The 15,544-nt window shown below is 36.5% G+C and overlaps 1 protein-coding gene across 1 annotated transcript in view; it reads left to right on the top strand.

The window, feature by feature from the left end:
- SLC17A5 (solute carrier family 17 member 5) overlaps window positions 1-15,544 on the top strand; it is a 64,137-nt gene that overhangs the window by 23,119 nt on the left and 25,474 nt on the right. The window contains exons 3-6 of the mRNA XM_037147383.2: window positions 1,998-2,231; window positions 5,908-5,995; window positions 8,101-8,187; window positions 10,814-10,932. Coding sequence (XP_037003278.1) covers window positions 1,998-2,231; window positions 5,908-5,995; window positions 8,101-8,187; window positions 10,814-10,932 — 528 coding nt within the window. The remainder of the gene's footprint in view (window positions 1-1,997; window positions 2,232-5,907; window positions 5,996-8,100; window positions 8,188-10,813; window positions 10,933-15,544) is intronic.

Below are 15,544 nucleotides of genomic sequence, written 5' to 3'. Positions count from 1 at the left end.
CCTAAGCTATATGGCTATTGCAGTGTAGGGGAGGAAAAGTCATTTTCCCTCCACCTTTATGGGTTCTTGGCTAGACATCCCTGTGATAAAATACAGATTAACAGGAGAAAAACAAGTTTAACAGCATGTATGCTTCCTTTGTACGTGGGAGAGGCCCAGGAACACTGAGTTACTTGCGAAAATGGCTGAAGCCGCCACCTTAGGTACCACCTTCAGATGAAGACAAAAGAAAATGGTGGAGACCTGGGAAGTCAGTTGTTTTCTATTTACCTACTTCTAGAAGCTGCATGTCTGATCATGATGGTTCAGCTACTTTGTAGAAAGTTTGCTTGTTTGTCTTACTAAAAGGAAAAGCTCAGTAAACAAGAGTAAGTTTGTTGTGGAGATTTAAGTCATTTTCTTCTTCATTGATTAGAGTTTTTAGAGATGAGGTCATTCCCACCTTCCAGGTATAGAGAGGAAAACATCCTTTCAAATAGCATATCTTACAGATCTAAATGTCTTTTAAAAGGGTCACTTCTACTTGGTTTTCAAAGCTTCTCCTTTATCTGCTGTTTAAAATGCAATTGACCATCCTAAAATAATCCTTATGCTAAATAGTAATATTTTGGGGTAGCAAATTCTCCCTGCAGCTCCTAGGCTATCACCTATGTAGCATGTTACTGTGTTAAATACTGTAGGCAATTGTAACATCATGTTAAGTATTTGTTTAATGTGTTGCACTACAGTGTCACTAGGTGATAGGACTTCTTCAGCTCCATTAAAATCTTAGGAGACGACTGTCCCATATGTGTTCCATTACTGACTGAAATGTCATTATGTGGCACGTGACTGTATTTTATTTTGCTTATCACACAGGGAGACAGTACAGGGAGAAAAGCCTGGTGTCCTTTTTTATGAGTATATTTTCATCCATTTTCAGTGCTCACCAAGGAGTCAGATCACACTTGGGTGAGTCTCCTCTGCCATTTACAAACAAGAGCATTCAAGCAGGAAAAAGGTTTTTCTGCCCAAACAGGCACATGTGCAAAATAACGACACCAAAAATCTTTATATTTGACATGAATAATGTTGCAAAATACATATTTGGGTACATATCACCCACTTTCACCACTCCAACCTGTGATGTATAAATGTATTAAACTAAAGCTCTAGAATTGTACAAATAAGCTACAGATTGGTACTATAAACAAGGATAATTAGGGATTTGCTCTGTATCTTTCCCTTTGGCAAGTACTTTTGTTGCTCTAGCTACTTATCTTCATCAGCTTTACTAAAAAGAAGCCCTCAAATGGTTCTTGACATGTCAGCTCTGTTATACAGCTACATGTATTAAAGATGTCAGCTATTCAGGTCAGTTACCAAATGTTCATTATTACCTTACTATGTGCTGCTGCTAGTTACATTTTCTAGTCACATGACGTTTGGGGCTTGGTTTAAATTCTTACTCATTCAAATGCTTGGTCTGAAATGTGGAGATATTAATGATCTATATTTATCTAATAGTCAACATTAAGTGAATACTTAGTATATGTCAGACCTTACTTATATGCCTTTTTCATTTAATTTTGCCAGAACATAAGTCCAGTAAGTGATAGAGCTAGCCTGGAACCCAGGCCTGGCCTCAAAGCATGACTGAGCCATTACAATATTCTCCTACTTAGTAGCTTTCTGAATTGAGCCTGTGCCTCTTTTTTGAGCCTTCTCGGTCATGGTCATTACAAAGCCTCTGCAACTCATCCTACAGTCTAGTTTCATAAAATAGCAAGCCTTTTGTGTAGTTTTTGATTTTCAGTTACTTTCCATTCACTTCTAGAGACTGCATGTATGTATCATGGTGACTCAACCTACCTTGTAGAAAGTTGTGTGTTCTTCAGTCTAAAACAGTGGTTCAGAATTATTGTACATTTTTATATACTTACATGCCAGTAAGATAAAGGAACTGTTTAATCAAGGTCTTAAAAGGTTGGATTTTTTTTTCCTTCTACTCTTTGTAGGGTAAAAAGTACCAATGGGATGCAGAAACTCAAGGATGGATTCTCGGTTCTTTTTTTTATGGCTACATCATCACACAGATTCCTGGAGGATATGTTGCCAGCAAAGTGGGCGGGAAACTACTGCTAGGATTTGGGATCCTTGGCACTGCTGTCTTCACCCTGTTTACTCCCATTGCTGCAGATTTTGGAGTTGGAGCCCTCATTGTGCTCAGAGCACTGGAAGGACTAGGAGAGGTAATTTTTTTGTCTCCTGTTTTTCTTCTTACCCTATATCGCTTTCTTGTCTTCTTAAAGACAACATTCTTTAGTGTCATCATGAACCAAAAATTGATATTAGAAGATAATAGGGAATTATTTTTTCACTAGAAAATAATCTGAGTAGATTTCTTTCGTGGTCAATAAAGGCTGGAGTGGGAGCACCCTGGAATTGATAGCTTTACTCAAAGAGTAGAGAAAACATTTTCCAGGAGACATTTTACAGCTCTCCCTACTCTCTTATTATAGGAGATAAGAAAACAAAACACTATTAAAAATAGTTAAGACACACCTCCTGAACTTTTGCCACAGTTTATCTCTGCTGTGTCATTGATTGCACAAAATCTAAAACACGTTATACAGTAGATTATTGAATTGTCTCTTCTTTTAAATCTGTTGCTATGGGAAGAACTTTCTCTTTATCATTTGTTCTTTTTTGTCTGGTCCTCTAATTTAGAGACAGATGATCATTTTATATAACTTTCTTTGGTTCTGTGATTCTTCTGGTCTTTTTGTTGCTTTTAGAATTGTTACAGTTAATTTTATGTCTTCTTTTTCTCCCCTCCTGACACTTTTATCATTTTTTAAATTTTTAATTCTTTATTTTTTTTCCTTTCCACTTCACCTTGCATTTTATCATACATGTCTTCATCTTTAAATAATGATCTCTTTTGTTTCTAACTTAGAACTTCTATCTGTGAAACCAAGGCATAGATGTAGTTTGCTCTCTCTTAACACTTTTTTAACCCAAGCAAAATAGTGGCCTCTGGGTTTGGTGTAGAAAATGAAGGTTATTTTAGGTAGTAATATATTATGCTATGTTGGAAAGCCACTAACTGGAGTCATAAAAGCAGAATTTGAATAACAGCTTCACTGTGAAAACATTCAGTAAATCCTAATCTCTAGGCCTTGGTTCCGTCATTTTTTTTAAATTGAGACTAAAATACCTGCCCCATATTTAGTCACAGCTCAAGTTGGATAATTGTTACCGAACAAGAGGAGGTCCGAGGGAGGGGCAATACAATATTTGGCCCACCTAGGGATGCCCAAAACTGCTATACAACAGGGGCCCCTCCCGAAAACAAAATACTAAAATCTACTGGGCCCTTCTGTCCGCCGCCAATTGGAAAGATACCTCTTAATGCCAGAGATTTGTGAAAAGGAAACAAAATGTTTATTTAATGCTATTCAGGCCTAATGCCACCACTAAAATATCAAAGTCCTTTATGTATACACCTACACCCACACAGCGCTCCCTTCTCCCACTGTCCCAACTCCGGGTACTGTAAATTAGGAAAAGAGCACACGTCTGTATTGCAGGCTGCTGGCACCGTCAGCTGTGTCACTGTGCAGGATCTCGAGTTAATCCAAAGTACTGTGGTACCCTCTCATGGTCCACTGGCAAGAGTCCTTTGTACCCAGTTCCAGTCAAAGTCTCTGTTGCTTTCCAGGCCCTGAGGCCAAAGGGGGCACCTCAAAGCCACGTGGGCCTCTTCTACCAAAGCTGCAGGAGTCCGCACTGCACCAAAAGCATGTGGCTTTCTTCTTCACCTGGCTGCAGGGATCTCCATTCTGGCAAAGCTGCGTGGTTTTTCCCTTTCACCTGGGAAAGAGGGGGTCCACACCCTGCCAAAACCACGTGGCTCCCTCTTTCACCTCACCTAGAGGGGGTCCTCACTCTGCTGAAACCACGTTGCTTTCTCTCATCTGGCCAAGCGGGGACCCTTCATGTCTTGGAGCCAGTCTTTTCCAAGCTCCCACACAGGCCTTCTCACTCCGGAGCCCAGACCCTAGTTACATTCTGAGTCCAAGCCCTTCTCACTCCGGAGAGCAGCCCTTAGTTCCCATCTTGAGTCCCTGCCACAAACTTCTCCTTCAGGAGTCCAGCTCCTAGTTTTTTTCTCCTGAGTCCCAGTCTTTCTCCCTGGCTCCAAACTTGGCCACTGCTATTTAACATATCTATGAAACCAGTTAAAGGTTATAGATATGTTAAATAATCATTCCAGAGGTTAGCTGCAAAACTGTTGCTATGCAAAACAGCTCTCAATGGCCTGGCTCCATTCGTTCCCTTCCCCCTTGGGGGGGGGGGTAGGGGTGAGGACGTCTTATATGTCTCTCCAATATTTCTATACACTTTGAATTCTGGACACCATTCTAAATCTTTTTTTTGGGGGGCCCCCCTGTCTGCACCCTGTATCATAATGATTGCTAGAATACTTTGGATATTTCCAAGTACTATTTAAATTTAAGCTTTGATCAGTCATCTGAAGATTCTTATTTTGTCCTTATCGAATAGAAGTATACTAAATAAATCCCTCCTGACAATAAAAACTACCTCCATATTACCAGGTTTCTCTTCTCCTTAGTGAGTTAGTTATACTTAATTGTAGTAAATTGTCTCTATTCCAGATATTGAATCTTCTTCCTGCATATATTTCTATATTTTAGCATACCGTCTATTTATGCCACTCATTTAGCATTACAGTATATTGACTGTATTACTTTTACTGTCTCAAGTGACTGCTTTATTTCTAAATAGAATTTAAGTTGTGTTCTTAGGTTCATTCATCTTTATTTCTCCAATGTGAATCACATGTACATTTCCGCATCCATAAACATAGGTTGCATCTTTCATCCCTAGCCTCTGATCTACCATAAATATACCTACACTGTCCCTAGGTTTTAAATAAAAGTTTTCGTAATCTCTGTGGACATTTCCAAACATCTAAACGTTTATTCTATAATGACTCCTGTTGCCCAATGATACAGATTCTTACCAATTTGGAACGCTGCCTAAATCATTTTTGCTTCTACTGGTCTTTCTTCTTTTTGGAAAGAATCAGCAGAAAGCACAAAGTATTAAAGCATGTATTCTCTCCATTAATAATAGCACTAGTTGCCACTTATTTTTACAACAATCATGCAAGATAGGGAGTATTATCCCGGTTTTACATACAAAGAAACTAAAGTTCAAGAAGAATAACTGAGGCTACACAGTTAACGAGTGACAAAGGAGAGCTGTGAACCCACACTGCTTTGAATCTACCAAAACCTATTCACTCCCACTGTCCTGTAGCATTGCCTCCTCTCCCAAGTCTCTGTGAGCCTCCCGGCCTCCACTGCTCCATTACCTTTCCATATCAAAATTGGCATTTACAAGACTAGTTATCCCCAGATAGGAAAAAAAAGACTACAAACACTGTGATTGGATTCATTTTTTTCTCAGACCATTTTTTCTGTCAATTAAGATCAATTTAAATTTCTTCCAGTATCCCACAGTATTAGCGCAGTATTTTTAAAAGTTTTATAATGGTAACATTCCCATTTCATTCAGCTCACTAATAAAGTGAATGAGTAAAATTAACCTTTAGAAGAATACTTTATGTCATCATTCAGTGCATTCTTTTAGATCTATGGTAACCCTTACCTTAGTCTTCACACCAGCTGACAGAATCCACAAATCTTTGTTCAGATTTTGAAAGTACTTCATTATAAAGTATTTTCACTTAACATGGTAAAGACATCTCACTTCATGGAACCTGATTCTAGTTTGATCTTTATTCAGAAATTTCTCTTGCAATAAAATTCAATTCAATTTAAAACATTAACAAAACTACCTTATATTTCATCAGAAATATACTTTTTCCCTCCTCAGGGTGTTACATTTCCAGCCATGCATGCCATGTGGTCTTCTTGGGCTCCCCCTCTTGAAAGAAGCAAGCTTCTTAGTATTTCATATGCAGGTGAGATAACTGTTCTTATAAAAGTTTCTGCTGTCACTTGTTATGTACATATCAACCTTGGAGAAAGAGTGTGCCTGCACTCCAGAATTACACACTGTGAGATGCCTCCTTTGGGAAAAAGTTAAGTTTGGGAGTATAACGTTATTAACATTATTTTACTTGACTCAACTATATATAGCAATGTGACTTTATTAATGCCAGTTTCTTCATCTGCCATCATTTATTTTAAAAAATGTTGACTTTTCAGATGTTAGTATAGAGAATGCTATGTTTTATTAAAAAATACAATGGCTGGAAAATTGAACACTTGTCCTTTTAAACTGTGATTTCTAATTTTATCCTCTAATTCACACATCATGACTCTCAGCCCTTCTCTTCATATATCTTTTTTCTATGCATTTATTTGCCATCATTTTGATCTATAAGTGAGATAGCATGAGCTTTACATGTGAATTATAATTTTACCAGATTACACAAGAAGTCTAGCCTTTCTTACATTAACCAAATTAAAACTGTTTGAACTGACTGCTTTTACAGAGTGGTTCAGAAAGGCCTCTCTGTGGTGACTTATTAGGTCAGATTTAAAGGATAAGAATGAACTAGTCATGCAAAGAGCATTCCAGCCTATTAGAACGGCATGCACAAGGGCTCTCAGGCAAGAAATACATAAGGGTTCAAAGAAATGAAAACACTATAGGTGGGTAAAACATAATGAATAAAAGAAATACGGCAGAAGAACTTAGAGAAATAGACAAGAGCCAGATAACATCTGGTCTTACAAACTACAGGAAAGAATGAGGATTATTTTTTTCAAAATAGAATGGGGAGACCTCAGAGGTTTCTAATCCAGAGAGACATACACCAATTTATATTTTAAGATGATTCTTGCAGCTGTATAGAGATTGACATGAGAAATCTGATAAGTTCAAGAGGTACTATTTCTTGTTCCCCTTTTCCTATTCAATACAGTCTAAACTTGAACTAGTAGTCAACATTCTTTACATTCTTCACCACTTCATTTCAACTAGCCTATGCCCTGGCACATAGTACCTGGTGTGGAGTAGATAGTCAGTAACCATTTGACTTATTTTTCCAGCTCTTATCTCCTATTCCTTCCTTTACCTAAATGAAGTTCCCAAACCTACCCTCTGATTTCCTGCTTCCATTCCTTTACTCATCCTGTTACAGCTCCCTCTGTATCTTCTTACCTATCTTTTCAAAGTCCATTGCTGCTTATTACATCTTTTCCTGATCTCTAAAAGTCAAAGGAAATTTGTCTCATATTTGAAAATTCATATTGCTATGTGACACTTAACACTTTCCAAGATGTGCTAGTAAGAGCAACACTTGAGCCAAAGAGCTATCTGAGTATTTTAGCTCCACCATAACAACTAAGATGTCTTGTGTTTGGTGGTTAAAATGAATTTTATTATTTATTTATCTGAAATAATTGCTCCTAATATATTTTGGGCAAATTATATTATTAAAAGGTTTATTCTTATTTCATCAAGCATTCTGCTCTAGGTCATGTTTATCAGCCTTAGAAACCATCTTTGAACCCCAGATACCTGAATTTTTAACACATGTGGCATTTATTAGGTCTTATATTGATTGATGCCTTCCAATTCATCAGTAGCTACATATTTGTTAATGGAACTACATATTAACATATATATTTTAAATGTTGTGGATTTTCTAGTAAATGATTTCTTAAGAAAATGGGCTGTTTGTTTGCCCTGGCTGGTGTAGCTCAGTGGATTGAGCACGGGCCTGCGAACCAGAGTATCGCGGTTCGATTCCCAGTCAGGGCACATGCCTGGGTTGCAGGCCAGTTCCCCACAGGGGACACATGAGAGGCAACCACATATTGATGTTTCTCTCCCTCTCTTTCTCCTTCCCTTCCCCTCTCTTGAAAAATAAATAAAGAAAATATTAAAAAAAAAGAAAATGGGCTGTTTGTATTTTACATGTGACTAATTCAGCCCTTGTGAGATCTGAATCATTCCTTCTCTTCTCCATTATTTGTTACCCATCTTCTTTAAACTATAACTTGTCCCTCTATTCATCTGTCTGAAGAGTTTACAAAGTCTTTGTTGTTGTTTTAGGAGCACAGCTTGGGACAGTAATTTCTCTTCCTCTTTCTGGAATAATTTGCTTCTATATGAATTGGACTTATGTCTTCTACTTTTTTGGTAAGTTGATTGAAAAATTTAACCTTAATTATAGTGTAACAAATCCAGAGCATAGGTAAACATGACTTGCCTCCTCACACAACCACATCAGAATTACAGCCAAATTATAGAACAACCATTACTTAGAAATCAAGTTGAACTGTCAGAATTCAAGTTGAATGGAAGTTTAACAACTATAGAATTAAATAAACCATATCCATCTAGATTGGTAGGAGGGATGGAGATGTGAAATATTTATTCACATGTGGTGGATAAATATTTGGAATGGATATCCCAGGAGCAAGGAATCCCAGCACCACACCAGGCTCTCCAGCCCAGGGCTCCAGTGCCCGAAAGATAAGTCTCCATAACTTCCAGATGCAAAAACCAGCAGGGATTGAGGTGGTGGGAGAAACTTCTGGCATCCCAAGGAGTTCCTCATAAAGAACCCACACACAAAGTTACTCAGACTCACTCACTCTGAGCTCCGGCACAGGGGTAGCAGCTCGAAAGTCACAAGTGGCATACAGAGAGGAACTGAAACATCTGGCATCAAGGCAAGAGCTGGGGAACAGTTTTCTCCTAGACAGAAAGGTAGGCAGAGGCCATTTCTGAACCCTCCCTGCCACAGAGCCACAGAGCCACAGAACTGGCAGGATAGTGTAGGCAGCCTATGGGACAACTTCAAGCATTCCAACATTCACATTATAGGAATGCCAGAAAATAAATAGAAAGAGCAAGAAATTGGAAATCTATTTGTAAAAATAATGGAAGAAAAATTTCTCAATTTATTGAAGAAAATACACATACAAGTCCAGGAAGCACAGATAGTCGCAAACAAGATGGATGCAAAGACACCCACTCCAGACCCATCATAATTAAAATGCCAAAGTTTAAAGATAAAGAGAGAATCACAAAAGCAGCAAAAGAATAGCAGTTAGTTACCTACAGGGGAGTTCCCGTAAGACTGTCAGATGATTTCTCAAAAGAAACTTTGCAGGCTAGAAGGGATTGGCAAGAAATATTCAAAGTCATGTAAAGCTGTGATTTACATAGATCTACAGCCAAGATTGCTCTACTTAGCAAAGCTATTATTTAGAATCAAGGGCAAATAAAGAGCTTCTCAGATAAGAAAAAACTAAAGGAGTTCATCATCACCAAACCATTATTCTACGAAATGTTAAAGGGACTTATTTAAGAAAAAGGATAAGATCAAAACTATGAACAATAAATGGCAAAAATGCATTCCTATCAACAGTTAAATCTAAAAAATAAACTGAGCAAACAAGAACAGAGACAGAATCATGGATATGGAGAGGTTTTTGGTGGTTGCCAGATGGGAGATGAGTGTAGGAGAATGGGTGAAGAGGTGAGGGGATTAAAAAGTACAAACAGGTAGTTGCAGAATAGCCATTAAGATGTAAAATACAGTATAGGAAATGGAGTAGCCAAAGAACTTATTCATATGACCCATGGACGTGAACAATGGTGTGGGGAATGTCTGAGTGAGTGGGGGTGCTGGGTGGACAGAGGAGAAGGGGGGGAATTGGGACAACTGTGATAGTATAATCAATAAAATAAAAGTCCAAAGTGTAATAGTAGTCCCATAATTGGTTAAAAATAAATCTTCTAACCCATGGAAGTAATCATCTCCTAAACCACAAAATTCTAAAACACTACTGATAGCTTGTGTTTTAAGTTGAGATGGTTAAAATGATCTAGCTAAGTTTTGACCTGATATTAATTTTGGATTATTTAAATAGAGACTGTTCTTGAATCCAGGATGTAAATACTATACTCACTAACAAAAATTACTATTTTGGACATTATAGATATATGTATTTTGAAAAATTCCTTCTCAAGCAAAGTAAGATGCCTTCACTTGATAGTTCTAATCTTGCCTAGGGCCTTTTATTTCTCAATCTCATTAACATGATGATATACATTTTTAATAAATTAGGTTACCACAAAAACATTTTATGCAGGAAGTCTGTCTGCAGTCAAAGCAAAAAAAACAACAAATCAATAAACATTAACATAAACAATAACAAAAAATCAATTCCAATTTCTGTGGAAATAATAAGTTATGTAAATTTATATTTTAAAAGATTTGTCAGCATGCTCTTTCTCTCTCTGGAGCATACCTGCATCTTTCCCCACTCCCTGCTTTCCCCAGGGCCTGCTGCTCTGTCTCTCTAGAGCACACTGTGCCTTTCTCTTCTCCCTTTCCTCCCCACAGGCACATTCTCTCTGCCTTTGTGTTTCCTAAGCTCCAAGGGCCCCTCTTTGGTCTCTGTAACTTGATTCCTGAGCCCACAAAACCCAGCTGGCATTTTTTCCATGACTCATCTCTTCTACCTATGACTTTCTAAATAAACTTTTGCAAATAAATAAATAAAAATAAAAGATTTCTCTGGTATACTCTGATAGGCAGAGTCATATGGTCAAAAGTTGTTCTCTTCAAAATATATAGGAAATAATACAGAGAGCAACTATCCCATTAAAGAATTATAAGAGGAACTTGAAACAAAAACTAAATGGAAACCAAATTTACATTGAGTTTATAATGACATAATTTCTTCAAGACTTATAAAAGTTGCTGACAGTGCATTCTAATTTTACTTAACTGTTATTTTTCTGTTTTAAGGTATAGTAGGAATCATTTGGTTTGTTTTATGGATCTGGTTAGTTAGTGATACACCAGAAACTCACAGGACAATCTCCCACCAAGAAAAGGAATACATTCGTTCATCATTAAAAAATCAGGTAAGGACTTTGGCATATTTAAAAATAATTTTAAAAGCTCTTTCTCTTCAGAATTAAGATACCAATTTTTTTCCTTCAACTATGCCACTATCTGGCCTGGAAGCCCAAGATACCATTTTTAATATATATTTTTATTGTGCATTGCTCACTAGGCAAAATAGAGCAAGCAAATGAAATAAATGTACAAAATATTCATTTGTTTTGTTTGAGAAATTCCAATTCTCTCTAGATTAAATCTAAGAAAAAAATACTTTTTAAAGTCATTTTAAACCTTCGAGAGCACTGATTTTCAACCTTTTTCATCATGACACATATAAACTAATTACTAAAATTCTGCAACACACCAAAATATATATTTTTTGCCAATCTGACAAAAAAAATGGTAATATGATTCATTCATACCAGACAGCTATTGTGTTGGCTGTTGTCATTTTTTTATTTGACATTCTAAGGGAAAAGAGGTCGGTGCCCCCAACTAAATAGTCAGGTATTGCATGTTTTAAAAATTCTTGCAGCACACTTCTATGCTGCAGCACACCAGTTTAAAATTGCTGCCCTAGCGTGATTATCAAGTAACTCTTAAGTTTGTGTTTTCTTCTTAATTAGTAGAAAATAAAATGTGTTATTTACTAAAGGAATCTTATAGCTTCATTTTAAATGTTAGATGTTAGAAAACTAATTGGTATGTTTTTATCTGTACTTTAAATGATTGTAATTTAATGAGGATAGCCCATTTATTATCATATATAATAATATATACCTATTTGCCCTCTTTAGAAAAAAATTTATATTTTATTAAACACAATAGCAAGTCAGAAATAAAAGTCTGCCATAATTTCATATAGCAAGTACTCAAGCCATGGAAACAAAATATTTGCCTTTTGGGAAAATAAAAGAATAATATGAAAACATTAGGAAAAATTAAAATATATATAGTCTATAAAATATTTTATTTAAAATTTTTATTGCCCGTTATGTTGTTGTTATTCATATTTTCTATTTTTATATATAATATAGCCAGGCAATATTTAAACACTTACTCATTTACATTTCTTTTAAGTTTTTAAATTTTGCTACAAATGCCTCCACAAGCTGTTGAACTTTAGCAAATATGGCATCTCTTGAGCTTTGCTAAAGGTTGGCAAAAACTTAGAAGAAATCAGCAATGTAATAAGGAAAGGTACTTTGAGAGCTTGGTGTCCTTTGTGATGTGAATCAAATGACTTACCCACTTTTTTCCCTTAAGGAACAGATAAAAAGAATTTAATGCTTTGTAAACAAGTCTTGCCACATAAAACTTGATATGTTTTGTCATATTTTCTCAGCATTAATGGCCAACAGCTAGCTTCTTCCAATACTTTATTAAATTTTTATGGACTTATGACACTTTTTAATTTTAGATTTTATGTTAAAGCTTTCTCTACCTGATGAGTTTCAAAATCTGTCTATTATCCAAACCTAAGTTAATTTGTTCTTTCATATGCTTCAGAAAGTAAAATATTCAAAAGCAAGAGGAGTTAGGATTAAATCTTGGATCCACAGCATCTGCTGTACTTTATTCATTCTTTAAACATTTTGGGAGAACTTACTATGTCCTAGGTTCTTTTTCAGGCACTGAGAACTTAAAAATTAATGACAGAAAGAACATGAACAACATACGGTTCTTATGAGGTCTGTGATCTCCAAAAGGAGACAGACATTAAGGAACAGAATTTCAATGAAGTATAGGTTGCGTGATGCGGTGCCATAAGATAGCACTACTGTTGTGGTGCCGTCAGAAAGCAGTAGCAATTCTATAATTATCTTAATTTTTTAAATTTTGCTTATTTATTTTCTGAGAGAGGGGAAGTGAGGGAGAAAGAGAGGGAGAGAAACATCAGTGTGAGAGAGAAAGATTGATCGTGCCCCCACCTCTTGCACATGCCCCCACTGGGAACTGAACCTGCAATCCAGGCATGTACCCTGACATGGAATCAAACTGGCAACATTTTGCTTTGCTGACGATACCCATCTGAGCCATACTGGTCAGGGCTACCTTAATTTTTATCTAAAAGGTGAGGGCTAAAGCTGTTAATCAGGAGAGGAGATGTTTGCTCCTTTTTGTGGTTTATAGCATTCATGTTTTTGTGCTCAGACGTGATTATAGAGTGATCTTATTTTTATCTCATTCTATCATGTTTGCAGAGTGGCTTTGTTCAAGTTCAATGGTCAAACACCCTGACCAAGTTGATAGAAGCTGGCCAGCTCAGGTGACAACAATCTGGGGTTGCTTTTTTTTCTCTCACTAATAAAAGTATATCCAATCAGTCTTGGAAGGGAAGTTGGAAGCCAGACAAACTGGGGGATTGAGATGTGCAGGCATTCCAGGCCAAGGATATGGTGTGGGCATGGTATGTGCCAGGAAGTGCAGTAGTTGGCAAAAAGCAAAGAGCTGCAAGAGATATAGGGGGCAGGCAAAAGTCAGATCGTGAGGGGTCCCCTGTGTCTCACTGAAGAGCTTAGACTTTATTCCATAGGCACTGGGATGCCATAAATTGTTTGTGAGCTTGGTGATAGAATGAGGTTTGCATTCCAAAAAGCTTACCCGGATAGGTGTGTGGAGAGAATACCTGCCCAAGATAGGCGGGGGTTCTGGTTAGAATGCTTTCTCACTTATCAAGCTAAGAAAAAGCCAATACTATATTACTGGCAGAAATGAGATTTCATTCTTACAATGAGTAGATCTTATATTTATGGCAATGTATATAGTTCCAATTCTGATTTAGAAATTGTTAAAAAAGAACAATAAAATCTTTAGGGCACTCGGCAGGGAAACTCAGAAGGTCAGCTTATAACTAGTGAACTCTGTACTAGTGAGTGCTTTAAAATCATCAACTTTTACTCAGTTTTGAAGATCTCTTTTTAATAAAGTGTGAAAAAACATTACCACTTCACTGAGGTTTTCTTTCCTAGAGATCTGGTATTGTTTTTTTTCTTTTATTTACTTGATTCCTGAAACATCATGTATTATAACTGTTTTTGCTTCTCCTTTATACTTTTAAGAAGAAGCGTACAATTTGGCAACATTATAAAGCAAATGGGGTCCTTGGTTTGAATGTTTTATTGTAAATTAAGAACATCTTTCGTGCAACTTTTTCCAAATCAATTTGTTGTTACTTGCTTATGACAGGAAAACATTTTTCTGTGAATTTGCACTTAAAGATATTCAAGTATTTGTTAAATTACCTTACCCTTCCTATATTCTGAAAATTAACACATTTGACAACAAATAATTTTTGATAGTTTGTCCTTTTTAGTTTTAGCTTGTATGGAAAAAAGCTGGTCTATCTATTATTACAAATTTAATGATATATTCTCTATACAAGAGTCAAGACCTCATTGATATTCTTCCAGAAATTCATAACAATTCACACACCTAAAGAAAATTTCCTTTCAAAATGTTGGCTGGGAAGGTGATCTGAGCAATTAAAAAATTTCCTTCATTTATCACCAGTGGTATTTTAGAAACAATAGCAAGAGGATAATTTTTAGATCCAGAATATCAGAAAAAGCTGTTTTGTACTTTTATTAAGGTCTTACCTTAAACCTGAGTTATCTATTATGATAGGCACTAGCCCATGTGGCTATGAAATTTTAATTTAAAATAACAATTAAAAATTCTGATCCTCTGTTGCACTAGCCAGATTTGTAGGGCTGAATAGCCACATGTGGCTACTGGTTACCACATTGAGAAATGCAGATATAGGACACTTCCACTGTTGTAGAAAGTACTATTAGACATCACTGTCTTAAAACCTTAAAGGATTTCTTTAGTGTCTGCTGAATACTTGGATAGTTTCTCCTTATAACATTCAAAAATTCATCTTTAACTTGAATGTTTTTATAAATGAAGATTTTTTTCTTTCCTGAACATAACTTACAATGTGGAAATACAATACCATAAATTGATCTCACAATTCTTATTGGGAGAAAAGAAAACGTTTCTTTTATTTTTAGTATATTTTATTGATTATGCTATTACGGTTGCCCCAATTTTTTCCCCCTTTCATCCCCACTCTGCTCTGCACCTCCCACCCTCCAACATTCCTCCTCCCCCATGCCCTTAGTTCGTGTGCATGGGTTCTGCATATAAGTTCTTCAGCTTCTCTGTTTCCTATACTATTCTTAACCTCTCCCTATTTTATGCCTACCAATTATGCTTTTTATTCCCTGTGCTTCCCCCTCCATTCTTCCCCTCCCCTTTCCTCTCCCCACTGATAATCTTCCACGTGATCTCCATTTCTGTGATTCTGTTCCTCTTCTAGTTGTTTGCTTAGTTTTTAAGGTCCATTCATGTTTTTGTCATTTAGGCTCAGTTGTTAATAGTTATGAGTTTGCTGTCCTTTCACTGTTCATATTTTTTATCTTCTTTTTCTTAGATAAGTCCCTTTAACATTTCATATAATGAGGGCTTGGTGATGATGACCTTTAACTTGACCTTATCTGGGAAGCACTTTATCTGCCCTTCCATTCTAAATGACAGATTTGCTAGATAAAGTAATCTTGAATGTAGGTCCTTGCCTTTCATGACTTCAAATACTTCTTTCCAGCCCCTTGTTGCCTATAATGTTTC

The sequence above is a fragment of the Artibeus jamaicensis genome, unplaced genomic scaffold (genome assembly GCF_021234435.1).
Source record: "Artibeus jamaicensis isolate MK-2021 breed Jamaican fruit bat unplaced genomic scaffold, CSHL_Jam_final contig_1127, whole genome shotgun sequence".
NCBI classification, from domain to species: domain Eukaryota; kingdom Metazoa; phylum Chordata; class Mammalia; order Chiroptera; family Phyllostomidae; genus Artibeus; species Artibeus jamaicensis.
This window is presented reverse-complemented; position numbering and strand designations above follow the sequence as displayed.